The sequence below is a fragment of the Trachemys scripta genome, chromosome 4, assembly GCF_013100865.1.
Source record: "Trachemys scripta elegans isolate TJP31775 chromosome 4, CAS_Tse_1.0, whole genome shotgun sequence".
Lineage (NCBI taxonomy): Eukaryota > Metazoa > Chordata > Testudines > Emydidae > Trachemys > Trachemys scripta.
In genome coordinates, this window is record NC_048301.1 from 79,895,037 (window position 1) to 79,909,555 (window position 14,519).

General features: G+C 43.4%; 1 protein-coding gene across 4 annotated transcripts in view; it reads left to right on the forward strand.

The window, feature by feature from the left end:
- Positions 1–6,866, forward strand: part of PAMR1 (peptidase domain containing associated with muscle regeneration 1) — a 64,493-nt gene extending 57,627 nt beyond the window's left edge. For all 4 annotated transcript variants that reach the window (XM_034769685.1, XM_034769684.1, XM_034769687.1 and 1 more), the window contains 4 exons: positions 971–1,037; positions 2,794–3,026; positions 4,138–4,430; positions 5,822–6,866. In XM_034769685.1, coding sequence (XP_034625576.1) covers positions 971–1,037; positions 2,794–3,026; positions 4,138–4,430; positions 5,822–6,358 — 1,130 coding nt within the window. In that variant the 3' untranslated portion in view covers positions 6,359–6,866. The remainder of the gene's footprint in view (positions 1–970; positions 1,038–2,793; positions 3,027–4,137; positions 4,431–5,821) is intronic.
- Positions 6,867–14,519: the final 7,653 nt, after the last annotated feature.

Here is a 14,519-nt window from a genome sequence, read left to right on the forward strand (position 1 = left end):
CACAATCAGCTGAATTATTAAGGACCCATCAAATATCTATTTTCCCCCCAAAATAATTATAATATACATAATTTAAAGTCCTGGGATTCCCCCTTCTGTTATCTTAGGCAAATTTGAGCCAACTTGTTATGCTCGTTCGAATTAGGCTCCTCTCAGAAGGGTGTACAAGCTGACAGGTTGGCAGCTATCTGTAACATCCTACTATTTTCTTGCCAGGTGCCCAATCATCTGGATTATCCATGTATGCCTAGGCAGATGGCGATTATATAGTTTAATTCAGTTTTGACAAAAGTTCACTCAGATTGCAAATAATCAGCTGTGGTCTTTTAATTATTGCTCAAAAACACTGGTGGTCATTTCTCTCTCTATGGCTAAAACTATTATACCTGCCTAAGGCAGAAGAAACGCAGATATTACAAGGATGGGTGCCTGGAAAATGAGATAGATAGATAGAGCAACAGAAAAAGTATTTTTAGGGGCAGAGAAAAAGTTGGGATCCTCAACTAGTCTTTTGTGGTATATCACATTCCCGGTAGACATTGAAAAGAGTTTGAGAGAGAGAGAGAGAGATCAACTCTTTTTAATGTCTACCGGGAATGTAATATACCACAAGAGACTAGCTGAGGATCCTAGCTTTTTCTTTCTATCTGTCTATCACTATTTATTTAGGCAGGTTTAACAGGTTTACAAATCCTTGCCATGTATATATCCGAGACAAAACAATGATCATTCCAACAGTGAGCATTTGTTTAGAGAAACGTACAGTAACATAATCATCAGATCTCTCTATAACAGAGCCAACAGGGGTGTTACCGCATATATTTGAATGCATATAACTATATCTACTTATTGCCTCTTCTCTTAATCCAGTCCATTGTTGCTAGTGACAGGAAAGGTGGGCAGGTATCTGAACCATAACATTTGAGCTCTGAACATGGAAAAGGATTGTGCAACATTGTATTTTTTCTAGCCTGCAGAGAGCCAAAGATCTCTGACCTGGTGAGACAGAAAGTGCTTCCAATGCAGGTTCAGTCAAGGTGAGATTGTAATGCCTCAATTTTAAGAACGTTTGTCGTTTATTCCCCCTACGGGATGCAGCCAGAATTAGGGTTGTGAGCTTTGCAACAGCCAGCAGGGGTTCCCCAGAGACTCCTTGGGGCTAGTGATGGTGTTTTGCAATTGGGACTGTGGGGTCTTACTGAAGAAACTGGGGGCAAAGGGGGAAGGCATCCTAGGGTGGTCTATTGCAGTAGGCACCATCACTCAAAGAGATGCTATATGATGTGGTAGGAAGTTGGGCTGGATAGGGATGGGAAAGCTTAGTCAGAAAAAAATCAGAGCCTGCCCTGTACTTCTGCTCATTTCTCAAAAAGAACCCAGCCCAAATCTGTCTGGGGATTCTGCCATGTTCAGAGTAACTTTTTTATAATCATTATTATTTTTTGGTTTTGTGCCACTCTGCACTGCTGATCTTGTATGTTTTTAGAGGCAGTGCAAACATCACCAATATCTTCAGTCTCCCTCCCACACACACACACCTCTAAAAGATTCACACTGCTTAAGACACATGCCACCAAGAAACATATCTGGCCCCTATCACCATAGTATCTGGGCATCTCACACTCATTAATTGAATTTGTCTCCCCATGCAGGAGGAAAGTATTATCCTCATTTGTACAGTTGGGGAACTGAAGCAGAGAAAGTGATTTATCTGCTGTTACACAGAAAGTTGGCAGCTGAATAGGGATCTGAACATAGGCGTCAGAAGTCCTAACCTAGTGCCCTATCAACTGGACCATCCTTCCTATTCAGACTTCTTCTTGTTTAAAAAAAATAAATTGACTTTACTGCCACTGCTCTCAGCCTTAGTATCTTGGCTTTGAGGAGTGTCACATGTAATCCACATACATAAGACAAGCATATATCCCTTATGGTCCCAGAGAGACAGCTTAAGTACGATGAGAAAAATCTATTCCCCAGGCATTTCTGGCTGGACTGGCTGCAACAGGAATCTCACAGGAAACTCATTTCCTGTCCATTTTTGCAGATTTCAATAGGTTTCCCCACAAGCAATCAGACCTTCATGTACTTCCAAGTGCTTTCTCACAAAGATCATGTAATTCTCATGAATGAAGGATTTAAAATATTAGCTTTGTAAAGTTCATAGTACACATTCAGAATGGTTAATTTCATTTTGAGAGCACATTTAAACTTTAAAAATAGGTCCCATATTTCGTCAAATCAGTGCAATTCCTAAACTAAAATTTAGTGATTGGTGCAATTATATATTCTCTCTGGTATGGTAATTATCTCTCTTATTTGCTAAATCAAGCTACTTTATCAACATGGTTTAGTCTGAATCTTTTCCCAATACTGCCTATTATAATGCACTAGAGAAAAAGAATGAGTCTAAACTCCTCTCTAGTGAAAATTAATTATAGTGACACCCAGTTCTAGTATAATTTTTCCATTTAAAAAATGCAGCATCACGTCTTTCGCAAATGGTGATAACATGAACTATTATCCACAAAATATTCCTATGTGACTGGAGACACTCCAGAAAAAGTAAACTAAAAAAACAAAAACAACCCCTCCCCCCCATCTATATAAAGGCTGAGCTGCAAAAGGGGAATTCTGCTAAACTGTGTTGGAGAGTTTTTTGCCTTGTGCTTCCAGCAAATAAGCAAAGCCCGTATGTTTTAAATGGTACTTAGCGCAGCTGGTGATAAAGCAATGATCATGATCTTTTTTGTCATATTATTATTTCCCCGTGTTTCTTGTGTGGTGAAAAAGGGAGACGCCTTTGCATCAACTCTACTCTTCTGCATTCAGCAAACAGAAGCTCGAAATATATCCAACCAAGAAGCCAACGCTGCCCTTTGGAGATCTGCCTCCAGGGTACCAGCATTTGCACACTCAGCTTCAGTATGACTGCATTTCTCCCTTCTACCGCCGCCTGGGAAGCAGCAGGAGGACCTGTCTGAAGACAGGAAAATGGAGCGGGCGGGCTCCCTCATGCATTCCAAGTGAGTTGTTAAGAAGAAAAGAAGTGCACATCTCCTTGGGGGGACATGTATTCATCTTAGATAATTGGAGATTCCTAACAATGTAGGCTGCCTGTGCTCCCAGCTGGGCGAGAAGGCGCAATGACGCTGGGAAGATAGATGACTCTTTCTACTCCTCAGTGGAACTTCTGTTGATGACACCAAGCAAGGAGTCAAGCTTTCAGTTTTGTAATTTGCCAGCAGGCTTTCTAATCATCTAGCAAAGCAACAGACATAACCAAGTTTGCCTATGATTTGGAAACATTTTCCTATTATTCACATTTTCCTGTCCCACTTAGAGCAAATTCCATTTTTCACTTGTCTCTGTGCTTTGTCAGATAATTTACAGATATATCAGACCAAAAGCAATAAAGTGGAACCAGTGAACTTTTAAGAGGCTACTCCCTTTACTCGGTCCTGCTGAGGATGGGCCTATTTTGCAAAGTTCAGAACTGCGTACAAATTAGTTCAGAGTTAGGGGCTAAGCAAATCTGGGGATTTGGGAGAGCCCATTATTGGCATAGGGCCAACTGTGAAGTTCAGATCCAAACAAACGTTCAGAGGGCTTTGGAACTGGGGCTTTGGTTTGGGCTCATCTCAAGTATCTAGAAATATTTTTTTCAGTCTTCAGTTGCATAAAGCCCATTTCTATGAGATGACCCATTTCTGGTCGATTCTTGTGTGGTTGCTTAAGATGGGTTTTAGGGTGGAATTTTCACATAACTGTGGTGTCGTTCTGATTCTTTCATATCTTTATGTCGTTATGTTGTTATAGGGCAGTCTTACAAAATTGTAATGGAAAGTTACTAGTTCAGATGCAAAATCTACCTTCCCACCTTTTACCAGAAATTCCAATGAGAATGAATAAAACTAATAATATTTTATTCACCCTTTAAACATAAAAATTCTCAAGGTGTTTGTGAGTGAGTAGAATGTTGCAAGGCTGATCCAGGGGTGAATTGGTAAACATTTTCCTCGTGCTAATAATGAAGTTTAGTACCCTAAGGTGCACCATAGTTGGGAATCAGGAAGTGGAGACATTCAGATTCTTGAGGGAAAAGAATCAGCTCATCCTGGGTTCATATTTTTACAGTCTGTGGAAAAACGGAAAACATCACTCTTCAAAAGACTTCGTCTATCAGATGGCCCTGGCAAGCAGCCATCTATCGGAAAGCCAATGGGGTAAAGGAGATCAGCCTCCGGAAGGGGGCGTGGATCCTGATCTGCAGTGGGGCCCTGGTGAACGAGCGCACCGTGGTGGTGGCAGCTCACTGTGTCACTGACTTGGGGAAGATCACTGTCCTCAAGACAGCGGAACTCAAAGTGGTCTTGGGGAAATTCTACAGGGACGACGACCGAAATGAGAAGACCATCCAGAACTTACGGGTGAGTAAGGCATTCAGATGGGAGTGGAGAAATGCTGACAGAGATACAGACCCGGACCACCCTTGTGGTCCATCTTGAATGAAGAGAAAAAAGCCCATTCTTAGGAATATGTATTATATATATTTACATACTTTTGTTTTGACATTCCTGGAGCCTGAAGTCCCATGTTCATTGACAGAACTGTTGGGGGGGGGGGGGGGGAGAGAGAGGCTCAGCAGCACTGCAAGCTTCCCTGAACATCATCCCACTAACATCCCTCACTCCTGACAAACAGAGATGAATAGACTAGTTCAGCTTGTTGAGCCCATTAAACCATTGGCCTCTTGGCTGAGATTGCCAAAAAAAGAGATGCCAACCGGTGATTATGTTTTTGGGGAGGGAGACACATGTCCACTGATCCTGATCTGTGACCATCAACTCATTATACATTTCAGCCCCAGATCTGAATAACTCCAAACTTTGGGAAAGTTTGGATCTGACTCCAGATCCATAGATAACAGTTCAGGCCTACTTCTCATCAAAGTAATTTGATGAGTTAATTGATTTTCCAAACTAATCTGGGCAGACTAATGGTTTCATATCAAAATCAGGAGAAACTCAGCAGTTTTAAATGTGTTTTTCTTTTTGAGTTTTGAGTTCATTAATATGTTCTCTCCAATAAAATACAGTTGTTTTGTTTTTTATTTTATATTCAACTTTCTGCTTCATTTTGGTACCTAACCACACCTTCCTCTGCCCCTCCAGAGTATTTTACTATTCTTGATAGGAATGTCTTTCTCTATTCTGCTCCTGTTACCTGGAGTTTTCTTCTGACAGCATCTTATCAGCCCAGTAAGGGATAAAGGATTAGGCTCTAAAGTTATATATTGCATAATGCATTAACTATTTCTTTTGTGGTGAGTTATTGGAAGAAACTCAGTAAGATATATTTTAGTTCAGCTGTAGGACACTGTTTCATTTCGGCAGACTGAAATGGACATGCAGTCAGTCATTGTCCACTAAAGGACTAGGCAAAGTTTTCTCAATAAAAGGTGAAGCTACTTGAAATATATTTTCCTCTTCCCTCTTCCAATTTCATTGCAACTGTAAAATGGGCCCATTGTTGTTGAAAAATTGATTGCCTTTCATGATTTCTTTCTTTTTACTGTCAGTAAAAATTGATTTGATCCCAAGCAAAAGTTGTCTCTGAAACACCACATTTGAGTATTTTGCATGTTTTTGATTTGAAAGAGGATTTGACCGAGTTGCACGGACAAGGCACCTTTGAGTGGTGCGAAATCATCTGAAACGAAATGTGAAAATATCATGGAAAAGTTGTCACTGATTTCCCATTCTTCTATTGTCCATCATTATTAATCCTGTAATTTTTCCCCTCTCTGGTTCCTTCCTAGATTTCTGCCATCCTAGTGAATCCAAACTATGACCCCATATTGCTTGATTCCGACATGGCCATTGTAAAACTCCTGGACAAAGCCAAAATCAGCAGCCATGTTCAACCCATTTGCCTGGCATCTGCTCATGATTTGGACCCATCCACAGAGGATTTAAAAATAGTGATTACTGGCTGGAAGATACTCGCTGACATTAAGGATCCCAGCTACAAGAATGATACAATCCGCATGGGAGCTGTTCAGATGGTGGACTCGCTGTTGTGCGAGCAGCAATATGAGGATAATGGAATCCAGGTCATCATCACTGACAGCATGTTCTGTGCCAGGCAGCACCCCACTGCCTTTTCTAACATCTGCCCTGCTGAGACTGGAGGCATTGCAGCCATAACTTTGCCAGGAAAAGCGTCTCCTGAGCAAAAATGGCACCTGATGGGATTAGTGAGCTGGGGTTACGATAAAACTTGCAGCCTAGAACTCTACACTGGCTATACCAAAGCAATTCCATTCAAGGACTGGATTGAGAAGAACATGAAATAAAACGCTGGGTCTGGACATGGCGTTTTATAAGTTTCGTAGTTTCTCTCACAATCTCTACTGCTTTAGGCTTCTCTTCCCACCGATGAGCCACATTTGGGTTACAGTTAAGGCAGATGCCCTGACAATTTGTCATAGGCTCCGCTGTTCAGTGAGGCCACTTTACTTACAGGCTCTCTCTGTGTGAGGGGTTTCAACATATCTCAGCCTGACGGTTTCCCTGCGTGTGAAGATGGTGCTTGGCTCCTGAGTCTGACACCCATAAGCAGGACAATTGGTAACGGCTGAATTCAGTCTGTGGTATATAGTCAGCCGGATAAATGGATCTGTGTGCATTTCACAAAGGAGCATAGGTTTGAGAGAATTTGGAGGTTGGAAAGAGTAGCCTGAAGTAATTACTATGGATGAGCCTGTTATGGTGTATTCTCTGTATTGCCATAGTACGATGTATTCTTTCCCCCTCCTAAGTACTGTGCACATTAAACGAAGGTTTGTTTTTTAACCTATTTAACCATGTCTGATATCACCTTTATTCAGAGTCCCTGTCTCCTTTTTTATGTCCTACTGTCAGTGGTTGGGCCTCTCCGCTTAGCGGTTATGCAGAAGGGGAACCCAGTCCCTCCCTCTCCACTCTGTTCCAACTCAAGATCCCTCTTGAGCATAAGGCAGGAGTCCACTACTGGCAGTCTGGCTAATGCCTCCCCTGGGCCTCCTCAGCAGGGTAGGGATTCTTGGCTCTGTGCAGCAGACCTCCCCTGGGAAAGCCCTCCTGGCATTGTTCCTTTGCAGCAGCAAGGGCAGGTTTGTCTTGCTCCACCTACCATCCTGCTGTGCTGAAGACGGGCTGGCTCCAGGGTTTTGGCCGTCCCAAGCAGCCAAACAAACAAACAAACAAAAAAAGCCATGATCGCGATCTGCAGCAGCAATTTGGCAGGACGTCCTTCGCTCCGAGCAGGAGTGAGGGACCGTCCGCCGAATTGCCGCCGAACAGCTGGACGTGCTGCCCCTCTCCAAAGTGGCTGCCCCAAGCATCTGCTTGGTAAGCTGGTGCCTGGAGCCGGCCCTGGCTGAAGAGACTCCCTTCCACGTCCCTCCTCCATGGGGCAGTGGGGTTTCCCAAGCCCAGAATTGTTCCTGCACCCTTAACTCTCCAGTGTGGGGTTTGTCTACCGCATCACTACTGCCAAGAGGTATTTTCTGCCTGTGGATGCATGTGCATTGCTCTCACTGGGTGCTGTTTGTGCACATTGAAAGGCAAAATTGGCACAAAACCTCAGGTTTAAGGTGTAAACAATTGACAGCTTTTTGGAATACATCCAGCTCTGTTATTGGTCTACACAGAAACACTATGATTAAACACAGTTGTAAAGTCCTCGTCATGTATTAAAAACCTGAAAGATATTTTCAGAAGCTTTCTCGGGGGGCATATCCAAGATCTCGTAAGGCCTAAGGGAGTGGATCTCTTTAACACATTCTGATTTGATTTACGATCAGTGAAGCCCTTCACTGAATCCTGCAAAGTTAGAGTGACGGTCATGATAAACTAACTAGTCTATTTCCAGCTCTGACTTCTAGGATTCCATGAAAACCTTGGTTAGACAGGATTAGCACTCAATGGTTTCTCTGCATTTACAGATTTGAAAATTATTAAAATGATGGCAATTACTGCTGCAGATAGGACTATGTAGTTTATTTTGCTTTCAGTGGCAGAGAGACTCAATGTGTTATCTTTTGGGTAGTGTTATTTTTATTGGCAATATGAGTAGACAAATGCATTGCCAAAGTTCAAAAGTTTAAGGAATATGGCCACAGCAATTGACTTCTCATGTTGCATTTTTCCGTTCCAGTTCAATTCCTAGGCCGCCATCTGCCAGCGGACTATGCTTGGCTGACATGCTGCATGGCAAGAAAAAAAAGTCTTAATTAAATTTGAAAAATCAGGTCTATTTCATCCCTCCTGTGGAAGGAACTATTTGCCAGTGAATGTATGGGATTTCCTACTCTTACTGTAGAGGTTAAATGTAATTAGGTGACAGTTTTGTGGAGAGGACTGTCCTGCAGTAGGTCAATGGTAGCATTGTGTGTTTCTTCCTAAGGCTATTGACAAAGAGTGAACTAAGAACATGACAAAGGAAGATACTTGTATCTTGGAACATGTCCTATCCAGTGAGGGCTCTTTCATGGCTGAAAGAAAGGGGAAGATGAATCTCTCTATCCTTAATAGTAAGAGTCGCTCACTCCCAAAGCAGAAATAAAGAAGGACCAGGCCTGATTTTCCTCTCACTGACACCAGCGTAACACCAATGTAACTGCACTGCCTTCAGCAGTTATTGAGGACTTAAACCAATGTGAGTGAGAGGAGAATAAGACCCCAAATTCCTTCTTTTTCTGGATATAAACAATGCCCAAATAAAACCTTCTCAGCGTTCTGGAGTCCAAGCAGCACTGCAAAATCTCACTGTGAGTTAAGTCCAGCCTCAACTTCTCCTCTTCTCCCTTTTATACCTATCAGCTGGGCCTAGTAGCATTATGATCCCAAGCCATATCCACTCCTCAGCCACTTATCTTCTCCCTGACTAGTTCCAATCTCTCACAGACCAGACAGGGAAAATTGAAAGGTTGGGCTTTGGCTATATCTGAGTGACCATAACCCAGCTTTCCACTGGCTACCCAAGAGTCAGATGGGTAAGAGCGTACGTACGCCATCATACAAGTAGAGGGATTCAGCTGAAGGAATTACAGAAATGAACTTCAGAATAAGTAAAAATAATTACACCTGTTACATACATCAGAACTCAATTTCCCTTCATTTTGCAAAGTCCCTGAATCTGTTCTGAGAGGACACGGACATGAAAACTCCAACCCAGGCTGAGAGTTTGGCAGATTCCAGGTCAAGAATTGTAATCCATTTTGGTCCACACACATACAGAGTCATCTTCATACACCCGCACGGTTGTGTGTTCAGATGTGTGCTTGTATAATTCCTCATACATACGTGCACATATATACACACATCCTGATTTATATTCATAGAAATTACAGATGGAAAAGCCCTGATAGGTCAGCTAGTCCATCCTGGCTCAAAGGCCAATGAAGGGCTGTTCCCGTCAGCATTTACCAGTACTTTCTGAGTCTAGTTTTAAATATCTTGAGGGAGGAGGTTACTGCGAGTTCCCGTGAGAGACTTTTTCAACAAGACTTCAACTTCTGCTTGACCCTGTGGTTGTGATGTCACAGGAAGTTAGTAGTTGAAATGATCAAGCTGTCACAGCTCTGGTATTCTGACCTCATGTAGTCAAACCCAATGGTGTGGCCTGAGCAAAATGTTAATTAAACACAGAGTTCAGATAATTAACAACAACAACAACAAAATTCTGAAAAACAAGCTGGTATCACACACAACTCTTTTTTTTCACCAGGACCTATTTTTAAAACATTAAACTGGCTCAAACGTCCCTCTTTAAGCAGGTGAGAAGCTATGCCATCTGCTAAAGGAAGGCTGTGAAATAGCACAACAGGGATAGCAATGCATGTGCACCAGAGAGAACGTCTATGAATTTTTAAAAGTACATAAAGAAATCCCTATTAAAAGCTAATCTCTACCCTCTCTCTCACTCCACTGGAGTGACTGGTTCATCTCTCTGGCTTCTATTCATAAGTCTTTTGGGCAAAATCTGATCTAAAGGTTGGCATATGCCTACCATTTTAGAATGGTAAAAGGAGTGGGTGTTCATGGTAGAAGATGGTAATGCGCAGAGTGAACATCTGAAGTTAACTATAGGAGCCAAGAAAAGGGAGCCAAATTCATTCCTGGTGTAATTTTGTTTATTTCAATAGAATTACCTAGTGATTAATTTGATCCTTGGGCCCTTAAATCTGCATTTAATGGCTATAGCCATCTTAGGCACCTGAATGTTCACTTGAGACACCTACAAGCAGATTTAGTCAGACATAAGTGCTTATATTTGAATACTATGTGAGGCAGTGATGTCCAAACTTCTTGCATTTGTGGCACACAAGGCGCTAAATCAGGACCTTCCAGGGTGATTGTGTTAAGAAGGAAATTTGCATATGAATCTGCAAGGATAGTGTGTCCTCTGAGCTGCACCCTGCAATTTTTAAACAGAAGGATTGGAACCAGTTCCATCCAGGGAGGAAGGGAAATCAAGATAGGCATCTGTTTGCTCTGCCTGAGCCCATGGGAGCACCTAGCAAGTGATGGCTCCTGTCCTTGACACAGAAAAGGTGGAAAAAGATGAAACCCTGAGAACCAACCGCCATATAACTCCCTGATTCCCTGCCATGCTTGAGGTCTGCTCTAACTTGTGCCAGCTGGCTATGGTCCCCATGGCAACATACACCAGCTGGGGATAGATGAAGCACAGCACACTCCCTCCCCCTTGCCTTTGCCTCTGCACCATGAACTGTGGAGTGGGAGGCATAAGAGCCAATTATGCTGACTCTATGGCTGCTGGGGACAATTAGACTCTGGGGTAATCTCCAGTACTTGTGGGTGATGTCTGCCCCTTTGTACTGCCTAATCCGTGCAAAGGGGGAATGAACCAGGGCAGAAAATCTACCCATAGTATTACATTGTGACTCCTTAATCTTAGTGAAAGACTATGTTGGTCCTTCAGGCTAAAAAAGTTGGACACCCCTGAATTAACAGGGCAATGCCAAGATCAGCAGCCAGATCCTTAGCTGCTGTTTGTCACTCCATAATGAAGCAACTCTGATTGACATCAGTTTAGCATCTGTCACAATATATTATATGTGGAGCTGGTAGCACTGCCTATAGTTAAGGTTGCCCAGTGCTTTCCATTATAAGATGCTGTTTTCAGTTGCTTATAACTTTGCCAAAATGTAACTGTTCAGCTTGAAATTTTCCACCCCTGGTTTCTGCTTCAGGCTGAATGTTTTGGGAAAGTTTCAGCAAAACTGGTCAGCAATTTCCAAGAATGAGAGTAGGGGAAAATACATTGTTTTGCTTATTTTAAAAATATTCTTACACCTGTTTGCTTGAGAAGTTCTAGCATCAACATGCTTGAGATCAGAGGCTTAAAATTTGGCAGAGAGAGAGGGGGTCACCCTGATGTCAGGGATGTGCCTTTTGTTGTCCCCATGTTAATTTCCCCTAATTTGGCCAAGTTATAAGCCTCTGGGAAAAAAATCTCAGTTTGCATAAGCTCAGTAGAGACTTCCTACAGCGTCACTGCTAAGAACTCCAAAGATTCCATTTGCATTGAGCATGTGCCAGCCCAGGACTGAGCTGGACTTTCCTTGCAGTTGCTGTCTGCAGCTGTTGCTGCGATGCCAGGCACAGGAACCAAGAATAGGTGGACTGTCTCTCCTGTATTTCCAGTGGTCCTCCTGGTGATGCCCAGGCAACATGGAGGAGAAGGAATAGTATGTCTGACTGACATGGAGAATGGTGAGGCAGGCAGGAGCAAGAGGTTGGAGGAGTTGGATGGGAGCAGAGGACGAAGGAGACAGGAACTAGGGTGGAATGGTGGATAGAAGCAGAAGGGAAGGGGCGCAAGAGTTTGGGGGGGGTGGATAAGATCAGATGGGGGTAGAAGCCATGGGGTGAGGATGGATAGAAGAGGAGGAGAAGGACAGGAGTTGGGGCATGATGGGGTAGATGGAAGCAGAGGGGGAGGGATGCAGGAACTAGGGGTGATGTGGTGGATAGGAGCAGGGAGGAAGGAACTAGTGAGTGGATAGAAGGACAGGGGACTGGAGCCAGGAGGCCGGGGTAGAATATGAGCAGAGGAGGTGGATAGAAAGAGAAGGGAAGGGGACAGGAGCTGGATCAGGGACAGACAGGAGAAAAGGGGGTGGGAACAGAAGTTTGAGGAGGACTAGACAGAAGTGTCTATAACAACTATAGCACACTCCCCTCCAGAATCTGGAATTGAATGTAGGAGTCTTGAATCTTTACAATCCTTTGCTGACAGCAAATATTGGCAAAACACACTAGCACAGTGTATGCCTCAACCCCCTCAAGTGCCTAGTCCACACATCGGATAACAACCTACCATTGCTACCATTTAAAATGACCAGTTATATTGTATTGTGGTAACAAAAAACACCAGCTTTCTGATTCAATGGCACTGGTGCATGTATGTATGCAGCTTTCTTTCTTCGTCATAGATAACTATTTAAATATGATTTGCCCTATTCTGTTCACTTCTTCTGAAGTATCTGGCACCTGCCACTGTTGGAAGACAGGCTACTGGGCTAGATAGACCAGACCATTGGTCTAACCCAGTATGGCCATTCTTATGGTTTTATGAACACCTATCATGATTAGAGGTTTGTTTATTTTTATAATTCCAGCAGGAGGGCAAAGTCAGAGGCTCTAGAGTCACTGGCAGAATTAGTCGCTGTGGTGTTGCAATCTGTGTTCTTGCTGCTTCTCCCCATTTCATTGTTTCTAGGAGCTCGAACCCAGGGATTAGGCTCCTGCATATTTAGCTATTTCTTTTTAATTTAACTAAACGAAACCACTTAAAATTGACTAACCGCGGGACAATTCACCTTTCTGCTAGCTTCATTGTCTCCTTCCAGAAGTACTAATTTACCCTCATCTCCAACAGAGGTCAGCAGAGCCCCATTGGAGAGATTTATTCACTGTATTCATACTTTATTATTGCAAAGATTCCCTTCATATGCATCTGAAAGCACACCACATACAAACGGCCATCACCAAAGCACACATTTGCCTCTCATTACTGGTTTCTAAAAAGCTAAGCAGTTTCTTGTGAGTCTTCTCGCTAGTGAGTCTTCATATGCCGAAGGCAGATCTGATCCCTGTTTATCTAATCTATCCGTTGACCTGACCTGTTCCGTTATTGACATGATTTTGCGCCACTTTCCCCTTGTTCTGGCAACTTGAGAGGCAAATCAGGAATGAAAGAAACGTAGATTCTGCTATCGTTACTCAAGTGAATATTTCCCTTAACTTCCACAGGTCTATTCCTGCGCGTAAGGAGTCCTCCTGGGGGGGAGGGGGAAGGGTTGCAGAATAAGGCCCTGACTAAGTAAAAAGTCAAGGACCCCATTCCAGTTGAAGATATGTAGAAGAAACTGACACGTTATTACCGGGGGCGCAGGGAGATACACATGTAGATCACCCGTATGAGGAATTTTCCCCCGGCCTTTTGATTAACACTCTGTAAGGCTCTTCATTAATAGTAATGCAAATTAATATTTAAAGTCAGGTAATTTATTCCGGCATCAAAAGAAGAAATGCAGGAAAAGGCTTCTCCGGCATTAACCCTAACTGCTGACTTGCTTCTAATTTCTCTGCTGTGTGTTTTTCTTTTCTCTCTCTCCCACCCCCCTCTACTTATACAGTAGTGTGACCCTTCCCCGCCCCTCCCTTGGAGTCCCAATCCGATTGTTAATCAGGTTTAAAGGACATGAACGTGACAGTAGTCTATCTACCGGGGGAAATTAACTCTTTGCCTTCATGCCTTTCCGTGCCCTTTCCCCAGTGCGATCTTTCTCCCCCCTCCCCCTTGTTTTCTCCTTATAATTCGGTGTGATTTACCTGCTGCAGAAATGTGTCTCACACTCACCCCGTTTGCCAAAAGGCTAACATTTGCTCTAATTTGCTCGAATAGACTTCCAGTTATGCTTCGAGAGCTGCCACAGCAGGACCCAGTAACACCCCCCCCCCCTTCCCCCGGTTCCTAACCGGAAAATCCAATCACCACCCCCCCAAAGGCAAAGCCACGGAAACAAAGAGAAGAAGCTAACGACGAGACTGGGAAGGGTCCTCGTTAGGGACCGACTGAGATTTATAGCTGCTGAGCTCGCAAAGCGGCACGAACAATGCAAAGGGAAACGAGAGTGTGTGTTTGCGCCTGTTCAGACGCGTCCTTTGTGGTTCTAATCTAATCTCCTGCGTTTAACCTCACCGCTGTAGATTTAAAATCCACTGGCAAAGAGGGGGGCAGGTAATGAAAACCAAGCAAGGCTGAATCGCTGCACTAACTCAGCCGCTGAAATCACTGTCATTCCTCTGGATCCATGCATTCCCTCGGTGGGATTTTTCTTCTTCTTTAAATAAGTGGCTGGGGGGATTTATAGGGGTAACAGCAGCTTGTGATGTCAGCCCTTGCCTAAAATAGAGAAGGATAGACTGCAAATCCACAGC